This window comes from Pleurodeles waltl, chromosome 9 (assembly GCF_031143425.1).
Source record: "Pleurodeles waltl isolate 20211129_DDA chromosome 9, aPleWal1.hap1.20221129, whole genome shotgun sequence".
Classification (NCBI taxonomy): domain Eukaryota; kingdom Metazoa; phylum Chordata; class Amphibia; order Caudata; family Salamandridae; genus Pleurodeles; species Pleurodeles waltl.
In genome coordinates, this window is record NC_090448.1 from 879,358,650 (window position 1) to 879,375,184 (window position 16,535).

The 16,535-nt window shown below is 43.3% G+C and overlaps 1 protein-coding gene across 1 annotated transcript in view; it reads right to left on the reverse strand.

Annotated features, from left to right (window-relative positions):
• Positions 1–16,535, reverse strand: part of TDP1 (tyrosyl-DNA phosphodiesterase 1) — a 787,135-nt gene that overhangs the window by 109,551 nt on the left and 661,049 nt on the right. Inside the window, exon 15 of the mRNA XM_069208192.1 lies at positions 7,173–7,287. Within this exon, the coding sequence (XP_069064293.1) occupies positions 7,173–7,287 (115 nt within the window). The remainder of the gene's footprint in view (positions 1–7,172; positions 7,288–16,535) is intronic.

A 16,535-nucleotide genomic window follows, 5' to 3' on the forward strand; every position in this document is an offset into this window, starting at 1 on the left:
TGATTTCTGATAGGTTGCAGAAGTTCAAGCAATAAACATGGATACCTTTAAATTCTGTATCAATCTTGTCACATTTGCTGCGCTTTGAAGACAGAAGTCAAATGTCATGGTCTGTCTTCTGATAAATTGCAGCTCATGTTTTTTTAACATGGGGATTGGTGTTGACTAACTCCTCTCATTTTGCCGTCAGAGAAAGAAAAGTGAAGTGAATTATGTTACAATCTTACTGGGGTACAATGAGTGTGAAAGAAAAGGCTATAGGATGGAATTTTTGTAAAATACAACAAAATGTAAATACCATAAATGAACTGTCCACATTCTGCAGTTAGGAATGTAAAAACGAATCACATTCTTTTGTAATTCTGAAGTATGATGGAAACAAACATTTAACTGAGATCAAAACAAATCAAGAGTGTTACTTTGTGATGCACAAAACATAAGTATTTACTGAAACCCGATTTGCAGACAATATAATTTGTGTGCAATACAGTTTTATCAGAAAAACTGTATGTCTGCAAATTTTGTGGCCATTTCAATGGTAAATATGCTGTGCACAATCACAACATTGTGATCATAACATTGTGAATGATTGTCATTCTAAAAATTTCACAGGACAAAGTACAGGCAGTGGAACAAGGGCGATATTCAGTGTCATAGCACCAGTCCTCACCACCTAGGTGGTACAATGGAGCCAGCTCATCAGTGGCTACTCCAAAGGAGCACAGTCAACTTTATTAATATATTCTACATTTCTGTTAATCAAGTACTGATTACATTACAATTTGTAGGACTTTTCAGTCTGCTTCCATATTTTAACATAAAAGATGAGGGACATAAACAGAATTTTACGCTAATTACAGCATTTGTTTTTTAACATGGGGATTGGTGTTTACTAACACCTCTCCTTTTGCAGTCAGAGAAAGGAAATACAATCTTGCTGCGTTTTATAGGGAGTGTGAAAGAAAAGGCTATAGAATGTAATTTTTTGAAACACACAACAAAATGTAAATACAGTAGATTAACTGTACACATTCTGCAGTAACGAAAGCAAAAATGAAGCACACTCTTTTGTAATTGGGAAGCATGATAAAAACAAATATATTAATGAGCACAAAACAAATCAAGAGTGTTACTTGGTGTTGCACAAATAATAAATATTCACAGGAACCCGATTCACAGCCAATAACGTTTGTGTGCAATATAGTTTTAATATAATATTGTTTAGATTGGTGTAAATGAGGGATACAAACAATACAAGAGGACAAACTACCCCAGCCTAGGATTTTGTGTATGTATGTAAAGTGGGTACCTGCTGTTCCCACGGAGTCTTCAAAAGAACCTTATGGAACATAGGTTATTTATAACGCACGTATAAAAGAACTTGTAATCCTATTAGTATGGCGAGAAATTAATATATTCGAGAGGTTATACACTGAAAATCACACCAAGTGCAACAAACAACTACATCTTGACAAGTGGGAGCGTGGCTTTAGAATTGTGAGCAATATAAAGACCATCCATTATGTGGTAGCTTATGTGTTTAAAAAGCACACGGAGTACAAACTGAGCTGTGGAAACTCTCACTACTAAAATATAATGAATCTGTTTATAAATGTTAGATAAGCTTGACCAGCCACCCTGTCTGATTAAATGAGTTAACTAATAAAAAGACGCAATAAGTGTGGTTCATTAATATATAGTTGTTTGGGTATTAGTATTATAGAAGTTAATTTGTGGATCAGTTTACTTTATTTTAGCTGGATTACATATTCATAATCTTACAATTACCATCTGAACAGACACTTCACTTTGTTTAATGAATTAAATATGTTAAAAATAACATTCTCCAGATTTTGCCATGAATCGTATTTAGAATATCCTCTAGTTCACTCATGAAAGCAAATCTGAAAATCATTTCAAAAGTATTAGTTTCTTGCAGGCCCAAAAACTGCAATGTACTTAATTGCTAGAAAGTAAGTATAGAGCGTGTCTCTTTATTATGAGTAAGGCCCCAAGGTAAGACCAGTGTGAATCAAAGTCTAGCTGAAAAACATCTAGTAAATAAATACACGTCAATTGATCAAAATAAATATATTTTTAAAAGGTTAAGACAGGAATTACAAGAATTTCTTCATAGACTACATGGAAATATTGAGTAGAGATGTTCAACACGCTATAGTTTATGTCGGAAGTGCTAATTGTACATTATTTTAAAATGTTATTGATACACAAATTAACCTCCGTTTTCGTGGAGCATAAGTGGAGTCTTTTTAATACTCCCTGTTAACATGCAACATAAGGCTGTTAGAAATGGGGTTTTTGGTTTGCTCGGGTATGCACCTCAGCAAGGCAGAACCCACCACTTTAGTCAAGGAAAGTCAGTTACATAACAAAGTATCAAAGATAACCTGTGCTCACCACCTGGTAGTTTGGCATAGAGCAGTAAGGCTCCCCAGAGGTCATGATTAAAGCATTTGCGCAACACTATCACACCAGTGAAACAATAAATATACCACAAAAGAGACTCCACACAGGATTATATAAAAATACATTTCTATATTATTTACATCCTTGACACAACCAGTGGAGTTCAAAAACATTGTACACGTAAAACAGTCATTGCCATGGAACTTAGTAGGGTGAGAATGCAAGTACCAACGCGATCCTTTCTCTGCGGTCTAGAAATGCTGAGGTCATGAGTCATCACATGGTATCATAAATAACATGAATCATGAAGCTGTGCATACTATGTCAATTCTGAGGTCATACCAGTTATTGTACACATGGCAAGCCTTAGTTCACCATCCATCACAATATTAGTGCCCGTATAACCAGTAATACTGGGGGTTAACACATGAATCACAGTATGTGCCTAAGAAAGGTACAGAACCCAGCTCCCCTGGACCTCTATTTGGAGTATTATGGTAATCCGAGGTCTTGAGACAAGAATTGCATCCATCTGGTAGACGACAAGCATGCGAGTCCCTTCATGCCTAATAGTTGTTAGGTGGTACCTGCCCGCGTGATGAGTTTTGGAGGGGGCATCCCCCGTGGAGATCTCAGCTTGCAACAGTACCCTCAGCAGTTATGAGGGCCCCCAGTTATGGCCCACCGGGTATGGGCACACATATGCTGTCACGGGTGGCAGGGGGACCTCACGGGATCCCTGCACTATAAGTTGCAGGCAGCAGCCATCCCACACAGTATTCGTCAGCAGAGGAGAGTGGGGAGATGTCACCAGGACCTCTTGGTTCAATCTCCCGCTCTCACCCGCTGACCGGGCTACTCTCCCTGGCTCCACTTACCTTCAAAGCCTACCTGGTGTGGGGGAAGAGTTCCGAAGGCTGTGGGGTTTCCTTGGGTATTGTGGTCGTGTCAATGTCGCAGAGTCTAACCTCACTAAGATCAGGGGCGGAGCCGGCCGGGGCAGCCCTTGGAGTGCCGGCCTTAGAACAGGAGTGCTCAATCTGCGGGGCGGGTGGGGTAGTAAAGGGGGGCTCTGGCCTGCCAGTAACAAGGAAAAAGAGAATCAAGCATTCCTGCGCTGATAGCCACTAAAGCGCTCACAATGCGATTGAGTCCGAAAGATCAGGGAGCTATAAACAATGCGCTCACCACGCACAGATTTCTGGCAACGCATCGCACTCACCACACGCTAGGACGCTAATAAAGGATGAATGTGGTGTGCTCCGTGCACAGGTTACTAGAAAGAGGCCAAGGAGCAGCAAACAGCACTCCACACACGCTGAGCTCTTTGGCAGCACTTTCAGGGGCATGAAACAAGGCATCCCAGCATAATGAAGCAAGGGGCTATTTGTGGTTCCTCCTGGCAGCCCAGCTGTCCCCAAGAAAACCAAACTCAGGGAGTAGCTGGCAGCAGGGCAACAAGCAGAAAAGCAATCCAGTGAGTCCTTTATGCCACCCAGCAGTAGCAGGGCAACAACAGAAGAGTAGTCCAGATGAGACCTCAGGGCAGTTCAGCAGTCCTTATGACAGAGGTTCTGTCCCAGTTCCCAAGTGCTCTAAAATCATAGCGTCAAAGCCCCTATTCTTTTACTCAAAAATGCCTTTATTCAGGGGGTGACTTCAAAGGAATTCTTTCAGTGATACACAACCCCCTTTCAACCCAGCTCTGTCTCCAGACAACAGTAGGGGGTAATCAGACCATTGTGTGAGGGCAGGACACAGCCTACTGACATGGAAGGTGTGAAGGACCCTCCCTCTCCCCAGCCCAGGAAAACTATCAGTATGCAGATGCCTCTTCTGTCACACCCGCCCACGTGTGATGGTTTTCTGGAAAGTATGCACCAAGTGGAGCTGTCACTCTGCCCAAGATGAGGATTGGAGTCAGGCTGCAAAGCACTAGCGTTATAAGCACAGAGAAATGCCCACTTTCTAAAAGTGGCATTTCTAAAGTCGTAATGTAAAATCCACCTACACCAGTAAGTAGGATTTCTCACTACCATTCCAAACATACCAATCACGCCCATGCTTACTCCTCACAGATCAGAAATTACCACTTAGACATATATAAGGAATTCCCAATGTAAACCTATGAGCGGAGTTGTACTCACAGTTGTGAAAAACAGAATAGGCTGTTTGTCACTACTAGGACATGTAACACATAACAATATATGTCCTACTTTTTACATACACAGCACTCTGTCCACAGGGCTATCTAGGGCCTACTTTAGGGTGACTTAGGTGTAGTAAGAGGAAGCTTAGGTCCTGGCAAGTAGCTTCACTTATCAAGTCAATGTGACAGTAAACTGCGGACACAGACACTGCAGTAGCAGGCCCGAGACAAGTTTCCAAGGCTACTTCTGTGGGTTGCGCAACCTGTGCTGCAGGGCTCAGTAGTAGTGTTTAATATACAGGCCCTGGGTATATGGTATACTAATTTTCAAGAGACTTACAGGTAAATTAAATATGCCAAACAGGTATAAGCCATTTATACCAGGTTTTAGGGGAGAGAGAGAGCAGAATGAATGCACTTTAGCACTGATTAGGAGTGGTAAAGTGCACACAGTCCTAAAGCCAACAAAAAGAGGGTCAGAAAATAGGAGAAAAAAGTTTGAGGATAACTCTGCAAAAAGGACACTCTGGTCTCAGAGATGCCCCGATATGAGAGATATTTATTTATCCACAGGTTTGCAATATATCTGTGTAACACACCATCTAATCCTCATCAGTAACATGCCTTAAACCAGTTTAAAAACTGGCTTGTAAGTCAATATCAACGATTTTCAGTGCCAAAATATCAGTGCTCATTGTGTGCCAAAACAAGGAAAAGAAAATAGGGAAACAGCAATAAAGGGAGAAAGCAAGAACAAAAACGAATGACAAATGTGAAATAAAGAGAAAATGTAGAGTGGTGAATGACAGAAGTGTAGATGAAATCCAAACAGTCTTGGTATTCATTATCTTTGACATTTGGCATTGCCGGTGGTGGGCTCCTATGAAAAACTTTGGGCGGAAGCACTCATTTGTTGGGTACAGATTAGGCAGAATAGTCTTAAAGGTTTTGGATGCTGATGAAGGTGCAAGTTCTGTGCAAGACCAGCTCTTAACTGTAGCTCTGGAATGCATATAACTGCACACCTTGGACAAGAGTACTTGCCGATAGTTCAAGCATCACCGAACTCTAAGCATCTACTCTATCAACAGGTTTTAGGAATGCCAAGCTCTCTCTAGCATGTGTACAACAGATATTCACATTTCCATTAAAAACATGTTTCCAATGATAATAACAGGAACAGTTATTCAGAATAAAATAGTTAGGCACACAAATAATTATGTGCAATAGTTTGCATAACAATGGGCTTTGTGCTGATGTCCAATTGTTAGTTTCTGTATTATGGTGGAAAGGTTGTCATTAGTGAATTCAAAGGGGATGGAAAGAAAAGCTTTTCTATATTTCGAGTAAGTATGTTATTAGACAACAATCTAACAAAAAAGTAACTTAGCCATTTCTGGTGGATACATAATCTTCATGGAAGTTTCTCAGTTTATGAATATCTCTTCCAGCGGCCGTATTAAAAAAAGTGCCCCGGGGCTGAAACGGGCATGTGTGTCCGGTTTGTGCCCCCCGGGGCACTTTAGTATTACAGAAGGGGCTGCAGATGCTTGTGTGGCCAATTCTGAATACAGATGGAGATAGTGCACATGTAGCACAAGTGCTATCTCAAGAGGGCGTTCACTCATTTGCATGGAAGTGTGGCCATCGCGCTAATGAGGGAATCGCTTTACCCCTGCACTTACGCCGTTTATTATGGACCCATGTGCAAATGCAATAAAGCTGTCAGGAGGCATACTGAAAGTGTGCCACAAAAAGGTGGCAGCATTCTCAGTGTGCCCCCTGATGGCAGCCACCTGGAGGGTTAAGGGGACCACCCCATTGTAAGCCAGCACAGGGAAACACGGGTCAGATTTGGCACCATGGCACAAGCAGGGAAAGTGAGGCCTTGTGTTATAGGGCTTGAGGAGTCAAACTGGTCTGAAAACTTGGCACTAGCCCTCAAGCTCCAGCAAGTTGTGCCTTGCAGCTTCATGGCACTGTCTTTTAAATATGTTGACATAAGATTATATTAGGTGCCAACCTGAGCAGTAGCGTCAGTTCTTGCATCTATTTTGCAATCCACTGAGTCGTGCAGAGATGAACACGTGAGTGAAAGCAAGAATAAGAGGACATAATATGTTTGCGTAATTTGCAATGTTTTGTATAACAAGCAGCACAAACTCACTAGGGGAACGAACCTGTGGAAACATCTAAAAAGTGGGGTTGTGCTAGAAGCTGCATGCCACCAACTGGCACTGCTGGATAGCTACTACTGAGAAAAGGTTTCCGGACCTGTCAGGCGCCTGGAAAGGATATTGATAAGGTGAGGAATCTGTTGAAGATGTATCCATCAGAAGTTACTTTAATTCCACACATATGTGCTTTACTTCGGCACAGAACACACAATGTTTAATTTTCAAGACGATGATAACTACTCAAAGGGGAACATTTCCTATTCTGCAAACTGTGAACATCTTTGCCAAACAGACTATTAAACAGAGATTACAGCCAAATCTAAAGCATCAAATATTTACAAGGTGCCACCAGGCAGGAAAACACATAAGGTTATTCGTAGACCCCAGTCAATGCTCTTTTCTGGCACACTGCCCAGTACCTTTGCTGCCATAATGCTCCAGAGGCAGGTCGTATGGCACAGGAAACGACATGGTCTTCTGTTGGCTGGAGGCAAACACGTTCACCTTGACATCAAAGGCATTGGTATCAAGACCCTGAAAAGACAAGGAAATACATCAGACCTACATCCTTACAGGACACAGATGTAAATCAGTATAGCACTCAACTATGCAAATCAGTAATTTTGATGGTAGCTTTGCCTGGGAAACAGCTTTTACAACGCGGTAATTAGCATGCAGTGGCTTTACCATCCAAATTTTTCCCTAGCCTATGCCCTTACCATGTATGGAAAGTCTATTTAAGGTAAGTATATATTTGTGTGTGTGCGTATGTATATATATATATATATATATATAAATATATATATATATATATCCACTGAAAAAACTAAGGTTACTGGGAAGGGTGCAGTAAGGCTCACATTTTAAACGTACAAAACTATAGAAATTCAACAATTAGTATTATTTAAAGTAACTATAACTCGTGCCCTAAGGTAATTATAACTTGTGCCCCGCAATGCAGTTTACTACTCAAAACTTTTACTCAGTGATGTTATCAAAAATGTCATGAGTATTGCAATATAGGGGGGTAATTAGCAGTGCCTGACAACGGCACATGTTGAAAACTCCACTTTCAGCAAGCGGGAGCCGTTTCACTGTTCCTGCTTGCTGAAAGCGAATGTATGTTTGCTTTTGCTTGGTGGATCGAGTGACAAAAACACATATGGGATCAGGATACAGATATCCTGACCCCATAGGATACTTAGAGTGGTCCCTAAGGCTCCTTTGTGGGCAAAAAATTGTCTTTTTTTTTTTTTTCTTTGTCCGATCTGCAGATTCACAGGTGGATCCACGGATCTCGGATTCACAAATTCAGAGAAAAATTGGAAAAAAAAAAAAACACTGCATCCAAACTCATGCAGTTTGGGATTGGGTGAAGGATGAGGGTTGGCACCGGGGCCTGGCCAGGCCCTGTGGCCAACCCCCACGCACGTCCAAAGGCTGTGTGCGAGGCAGCTTATATTTATGTTTGAGCATGCTAAAACCCATAGAAATTCACTGAAAAAAACAAAGGTTACAGGGACGTTTTACTTAGGTTCTGAATTTACTCGCACAAAACCTTAGAAATTCAGCATTTATAGTCAGAATTATTTTAAGTAACTATAACTCACTCACTAAGGTAACTATAACTCGCACCCTTGCCATTCACTGCTAATTACCCCAGATAATACAGCACTCATGACAACCTCTATAACGTCATTATTATAATAAATATAAATAAAACATTAGCAGCCAAATTATTGAAGAAAAAACTGTGGTGGGGAGTGCGAGTTATAGTTACCTTAGGGCGCGAGTTATAGTTACTTGAAATAACTCTAACTGCCGAATTTCTAAGGTTTTGTGCGAGTAAGATCAGAACCTAACTATAACGTCCCTGTAACTTTTGTTTTTTTCAGTGAATATATAATTTTGATATATATATATATATATATATATATATATAAATAGTGAGAGGAAACATCTTACTTATACTTACCTGCGTGGTAAAGGTATATGCACGGTAAATGCATTCATAGTAAAAAAGAAATGCATGTTAAAGGAGTAGGCGTCTCTTTAAAACCACAACTTGGGGGCGGAAATCAAAGAAAGAGGGACAATAGCAAGCTTCCATGGTTTATCGATTAGGCTTCTAGCACTCTAGCTGCTCTTGTGAAAAAGGAGGCGTGCCTATGCAAATGCTATGAAATTGTCCTGCAGTTAGCAGAGGAACAGTGCCAATCTCAGACAGTGCTGCTACAGTGTACAAAGGATCATTTGCAGGTCTTGTACGTCAAAGTATTTTCTAGGCTTCCATCTGAAGGCCTTGCATGCTCCTGTGCACTACTGACCAACTGTGAAAGGGAACTTTATTTTAATTTCCCTTTTTTAGGAAGTATTAATCCCCAACTTAGGGCACAGAATTTACTACTTTGGCCCTTGCATGCTGGATCCTTTTAGTATAGTCTAAACTGGTTCATGCCCATTTTGGCACAAATGCAGAAGGGGAGTCCTTGAGAGGATTAGGAAGAACACTCGAGTTCATGATGCTATAACAAGTGGTTGAAAGGAGGAATGAATATTCCACCCTCACTTCCTACCGTATCTTGGTATCTGTACCTCTGTCTCCACTGGAAACCAAAAACTCCCAACAGGATGGAGAGACAACGAATTTAAGAGCTGCGAAGAGAGCATGGTGTGGGGAAATCAGAGACACTGCCCCCTTCACCAAAATCAAAACGGTACTAGATCATAAGTGCAGAAAGTCACTGGAACATCTGCTATAGGATGAGCTATGGCAAGCAAATTACCTCTCCTAATAAGCTGTGGACTGGGTATAAAAGCATAAGCTAAGGGTAAATTTTGTACAATAGCCCGATATTAGTATAGAACTGTCAGAGCTGATCAAAGACACAAACAGCCAGGATTAGTAGCAGCAGCGGCCGCTGCAAATCTCAAGGGGAGACGCGGGTCGGAGGGGGACAGGGGGAAAAAAAACATTTTTTTTAAAAAAACTACCTTCACAGACGCCGCTGGCCGCCTCCTCTTCTCTTCTGGTGTCGCAGAATTCACTGGAACACCAGCACAGGATCCCCAGCAATCCTTGCATCTGCTTTCATGCTAAAACAAGCATGAAAGCGGTGTCAGAATTGGTGTTAGCGGCTTGGACTGCCACTCAGACACAACCCTGAGGTCTGTGGAGTTTCTCCAGCCCGGCTGTTCAACACAGTAAGGTTGAAGAATCCTAAGTGCGCTTGTGTGTTTAGCCATCTAAGACAGCCGGTCAAACACACATGCGCACTTAGGTGCACTCTCTCCTCCTCCCCTTCCCTTCTTCTCCCTCTGGTGGACAAGCCCCCCACCCTCCCTGCACATGCTGCTAGCTGAACCAGAAGCTGTAAAATAAAATGATAATAAAATATCGTTTTATTTTACAGCTTCCGGCTCTTAGTCAGGGGGGTGACACTTCTTCGCCATTGTGAAGGAGCCTCCCCTGGTTAGCAGCAATAAACACACATATACACCGTCAGCTGCAGCAGCGCGTAAAATCTCTATAGTGCACTATCTCCAGTTACACAAGCCATGGGAATTGACCTTGGAAGGAGAAACTGGACACAGCTAGCCAGAGTATTCTACTCACCTAAGTCACTCCGTACCAGGACCTGGACAGTGCTTATATTAATCGAAATGCTCTGAAATTACTCACTGTATATAAGTAAATACTTTCCTGTACTCACTGTATATCAGTTAATACTTCCCTTTAGTCCTGCTCTAAAGTTCACTGTCCTGAACAGAGATAGAAACCTAGTCACTGGGAGATAAAATAACATTGTTAGGATCAGTGGTGGGCTTGTCTCTGGATGAACTGAGACAGTGCTAGGTTACACTTAGCTTGGGGTAGGACTGGACACTGCTCTAGGGGGATCTGTGATGGGCATCAGGAGGGTTTGGCAGTACACTGCCATCTGTAGGGTGCTAAGCTGTGCTGATCTCTGTTGGGTTGTGAGGTGGGCTTCACTAGGCATTCCTCTAGGTTAAGAAGGATATGAGTTGTGCTGGGATAGACATCCGCCAGGTGTCTAAACTGGGCTGTGTGCACGAGAGAGCCAGCAAGATGTTTCAGTATCACAGCCAAACCATGCTCAATGGATTTAAAGAAATCACAGTTGACACAGCAGATCACTGGGCCGAGTGCCGATGCAGAGCCTTGTAGATCAAAGTTTTCAATCATAAAGTCCCCACTCAATATTTTATTTTTCCTAGTGTGATTCAATGAGCACCACTGAAATCAGTAATAATACCTGTTCATTGAAAGCCTAGAGCTATTAGAGTTTGTGCTGTTGACAAAATGAGTCATTATTACAGTTATGGGCAAAATGGGCCATTACAAAGCTCACAATGGAGTCAAAAACAACTGAGTCAATTTTTGAATCAACTTATCCTAATTAACAATAACAATGATTTTTCAGCAATAGGCATTATACATTTCACAAAAGTTATACAATTAAATACCCACCTCACAACCAGGACAATTTAGTGAACTAGGGAAATGCAATACATATGTGGAGACCGAGTAACAGATGTTCACAGAATGAGGCTGCTTTCAAAAGACAACCTCTCTCTGAGCCCATTGGACTGCTGTCTGCTCTAAAGAAACCCCCTAGCCTTCTAAAGATACATTAATGTAAGAATGTCTCCCGGATACCCCGCAGACCTGTCTGAATCTTATCCAATTGCTTGTATTTTAAAAATATTGTGATATCCAATTGCTTGTACTTTAAAAAATATCGTGTGATTGCAGGTAAGCAAGGGCGGGTATGTGTTTATATATGTGGGGTGAAAGTGTGCATGTCTGTGTCAGGCTGGTGAAAATAACTGTTGTCAACTAAAACATATTACTGGTAAGATGTATACTATTAAACCTGCAATTACATAGAATGCAAAGGCCAAAGTTAATGTTATTACCATATCAGATTTTAACAAATCTTTCCAGTAAAAAGCAACAAAGTCGATACTAACAAGGCCTATATTTTATGACTGCATCTCACTCGAGCTTCTAATTACATACCTTATCTTTATAAATTCTAAGTCCAAAAACATCTGTGTGCATAACCTTATACGTAGATCCATAGAAAGTAATATGGTATTAATTACAACTGTTGAGAAGGGGTAGAGCTATACTCTTCATTTAAGGATTCACTCCTGGGGAGTCTTGCCCTTCACACACTCAACAATAGGAATAAACAGTACTTAGACTCACACCATCTGCACAGACATTGTATAATAGTTTTAATGTACTTGCTACAGCTCGGAATAGATTTAAAGAGTGACAGAGCCCTTTGAAGAAAGCATTTTAAAGTTGGACCATCTCAAATATGAGATGCTCTATACAAAACTTTTATTATTGGTGGGGATTAGTTGTGACACATTAGAAACGCAAGAAAAAAATCTCTGGGCATGCATGATAGCAGTTCCTTGCAATCTTCAAGTCAAAGGAAGAATAGTGAACGCTGCCCATTATTGAGCCAACTGATTTTGACTTCCTCCCAGATGTCTTAGCCCTGTATTGTTGACCATATGTTAACCTTCATGGGCATGGAGGCCTAGCCCTTCATGGAAATTAGCATGCCAGCCAAGAATGTGTAATTGCCCTCTGGAATAGAGCTGAAAGGAAAAGCAATTCTTAAATTGTTTTCCCTCAGGCAGTGAATACATCGCTTTCTTTAAGTTACACAACCAATAAAGTTATCAAAAAATCAAATTTCACCATTCAATTCAATATGAGAAACTGAAAAAAATACATTTAATCACTGGTCTACAATTTTTTACAGGCAGGTTTAGGAAATGACTGTACTCTTATCTTGGCTTGATCATGGAGAGTATGGCTTTACCTTCAAAATGAAAACAGATTTTGGGTAGTCACTGTGAGGGCCCAATATCCCCAATGTATATATAGTATGATGCACTTGACATATTAAGCACCCATTTCACAAAGAAGAAACGTAAATAATGGACAGGAAAATGTTTTTGTACATGGCAAAGGCATGTGTCCTTACCATGTTTCACTGCATTGTAATTAAATTGTAGCCCAAACAGGACAAAGGGGTGTACCCTAAAGCCATACATTTTTGTCATATACATGGGAGCTGTAAATGCATACCTCAGCTCACATATGACCTTTAACTTCCCTCATCAGTGTTCAATGCATTTTGTTTGCACCAACTTACAATGGCCTTACTGGAAAGTTAAATTTAGGTTTACCTTTAGGGGAAACCAATCATACAGTACAGTTTTAGGAACAGAGCACACATCATATAGCAATATATTGGAGTGTCACAGTATATGGAAGTCAGACAAAAACAGGGCCCATAAAAAGGTACAAAATCCAGGGTGAGAGTGCGTGGCCTAACAGGCCAGGATGGCAGGCGTCCCTCCGTGAGGTTTTCTCTCCCCGAAGGTGGTTCCATCGCCATCCTGCTGCTGACGCTTCTCATCTGCCACCCATCCCCTTGTCCATGGGGGTGTCTTCATTGTTCCCCTGGGGCCGCCCTGGGCTTGGTAATGGCTCTGAGGCTGCAACATGAGGAGCCTGGACGGAAGCTGAACTTGCGTAGAGGACCCGACTCTCAGCGGGCCGCGATATTAGGGTAAGGAGGAGGGCACGCTGGACCGCTGCATGACTGATGTGCTGTGGCATCTGCTGTGGGCCTGCTGCAAGGCTGGGCTGCCATACCCTTGCTGGTGTGGCCGTTTGATGGCAATAAGTGTGAGCTGGGTCCGCGACACCCGCCAAGCCTGAGCCAGGACTGACATAGGGGCTGCAACGGGTGGGCTGACACCGCAGTCGGCTATAAGGAGTGGCCTCACCCGTTCTGCCACCAAGGTACTCCCACTGATTGACTCTCTGCTCCTGGCCCCCGTGGTGGGAAGCTAGCGAGGACCAAAAGCCTGAATGTGAGCGGCAGCAGTCCAAACACACGCAGGGCCTACTCCTGGGGAAATATTACCTTCGCCTTGTCCATTCAAGCTATCGGAGACCGGAAGCCTCATCCCACAGGGGCGCATTTACTAACGGGCCCAATGGTGGAGGGTAACGACTACACAACAGATCCTAAGGATTTGCCCTCCATCACCCGGAGCTGACCAAGAGCACAGGAGCATCATGGGGAAAGGGGCACCCCATCCATTTAAGGCAGCTCAATATTGATAAATGTGCGACGTCTCAGTCACATGCAACCCAGCGAATAACCTACTCTTTGTGAGGTTTCCAGGATGGGCCAAAGGGTCACACTCTGCGGTCTTTTTGGAGAAGTGGATAAGGTCATGGATGCCAGAGGGACATCTATCATTGTGTTTTGTTGTAGAACCCGCCCATATATCACTTGCAAAAGCCCCTCTGCTGGGCGCCCCCCACACGCATCATGATTGGAAAAATCCTGAACTACAAGGATATATATGTGGTCCTTCGCTTTGTTCACAAAGTGGCTCCCACAACCTTCAAATGAGCTTTAATTCTCATCTTCCCCGATCATACTCCACTTGTACAATGGCAATGCGGGTGATATGAAGTGGTGAAACAAAAACTGCATGCCATGACCATGCTTCTATTCCCGTCCTGCCTCCGAGTTATTCATACATCTAAATCCTACTTCTTTGATACGCCTGAGGCAGCCTTGGAATGGGCAACGGATACTGGGCCCAAGTAGTACTACGCTGCCAAGAAGGGGCAATCACCCCCCTGATGAGCACACCACGGGCGAAGCTCAACACAGCAAAAGGGGTGAGAAACACTGCCCTGGTAAACATAACAGGCAGACAGAAAGGCTCCTCATCACCTAAGACGTGGGAGTGGTTAGCCCTTTATGGGACTGTCCTCAAGGGGTGTTGACTAGGAACGATTCTGATCCCCGGGTAATATCTGAGGACTCAACATTGGTGGTTTAAATTGGGTTAGACTTCCTCTGAACTGCCCCCCCTTTCAGAAGGGGTCTCTTCAACTCAACTAGACTTCTTTGCCAGCATTATTGTATCCTTTTCTCTTCGGACACCTCTTTGGTGGTGTATGTGTGTCCAGTGTGGTGGTTTCTTGTAACTTTGTTTCAGGGGCGAAAGATGCTTAAGGCTATGGGGGTATGGAGTGGGAGGGTGGTTGTGGGGAATGTTTGGAGAGGATGGGCCTTTGGCCTTTTGTTGTTGGTTTTAGTTTAGGTGAGCTGCGACTTCCTGCCTTCTCTTCCCCGTTGGCAGTCCATTTGGCCCTCACTTGGGCCCTGATACTACCCCCTTCCCATGTCAGTCCTTAAATTAATGGCGTGGAATGTCAACGGTCTTAATGACAGCATTAAACCCAACACAGTCCTGGGGTTTGCACAATGAAACTCACCCGATATTCTTCTGTTGCAGGAGACACACCTCTTGGGCATGCAGTGCCCCTCCTTGGCTCAGAATGATAACGATAAAGCGAATCACTCTGGCTAAACTAGAGGTTCTGCAGGGTGGTTGTCCTGGACCACAAGATATGTCACGATGGGGAGTTGGGGGAGAGGGTCAAAGTATGGCCAGGTGAACCATCTGTTGAGTGTCTATGACCCTCCGCATATCCCTGGCCCAACGATCGATGCAATCAAAAAGGTATTGGTGAGCTCCCAAAGAGGGATTACCATTTTGGGGGGAGATTTATTATGTTGATGTCCCATTCCATCAATATCTCGAAGGACTAAACGACTCCCAACCCTCGACCTTTCACTTAGCAGACTGGATATCAGGCCTCGGCTTATGTGATGTCCGCCATACTTGGCACTCCCCTATCCAGGCTTACACCCACACCTCTGCTGTCCAGAAAACCACCTCTCGCACATCTTTATGCCAGCAACGATTATGCTCTTTACAGCTGATGTGTGGATCTTGCCAAGGGATATCACCGACCAAGCGCTCATTGCCAATCTGTTGGGGGGTGGGGTCCAGGATGAGCGCCCGATTTGACGCTTGAATGCTTGGCACCTTATGGACGTGGCGGCGGTCGATTAATCTGATGCATGAGCTGGAAGCTTTACTGCATCTGAACTTTGGCTTGGTGAAGTCCCCGGGTAGCGAAGGGCCTCTGGTAAGGCGTACATAGGGGTATAGCCCGCACACACTTCTGCAATCAAGACAAGCAGAGGCAGTCAGAGATTGAGGGGCTTGAGCTCTGCGTCGCACAGATTAAGAAATCCTCTGGGACAGAGGCCCATGAGCCCTGCCAACTTGCTCTTGATCAGCTCTCCCTGCGCCAGTTATGCCTTGATGATGTGTAACAGTGTCGGATTGCCTCTCAGAGCCGGGTCTATGGTTGGGGCAATACATCTAGTAAGCTCCTATACTGGCTAACTTCACGGCCCTTAGCCGATAGAGTAATTCCTAGCATTCAGGTACAGGGTCAGGGCTTGCTTACACAGACTCACAATATTGCAGCCAACTTCACAGACTACTATAGTGAGTAGCGTATGCTCACCGCCTGTAAGCCCAGGGCGAATATGACTCCTCCCTCATTACTGATCTACCACTGAGCTAACTTGCCAAGGACGATGCAGAGGCTCTGGTGAAGCCCTTCTAACTTGTGAAAGTTGATTCTGCCCTCACGGACATCATTTTAGGTCAGACACCGGGGCCTGACTACTTTTTCGCAGAGTACTACAAGAAGCTTTGGACACCCCTTTTACCCCACCTATTGCCCATGTCCTCTAAAGCCATACACAACAGACAGTTTCTGTCAGAATTGAATGAGACCAATATCATGGTCCTCCATAAGGAGGGGCAATGTCCTGAGT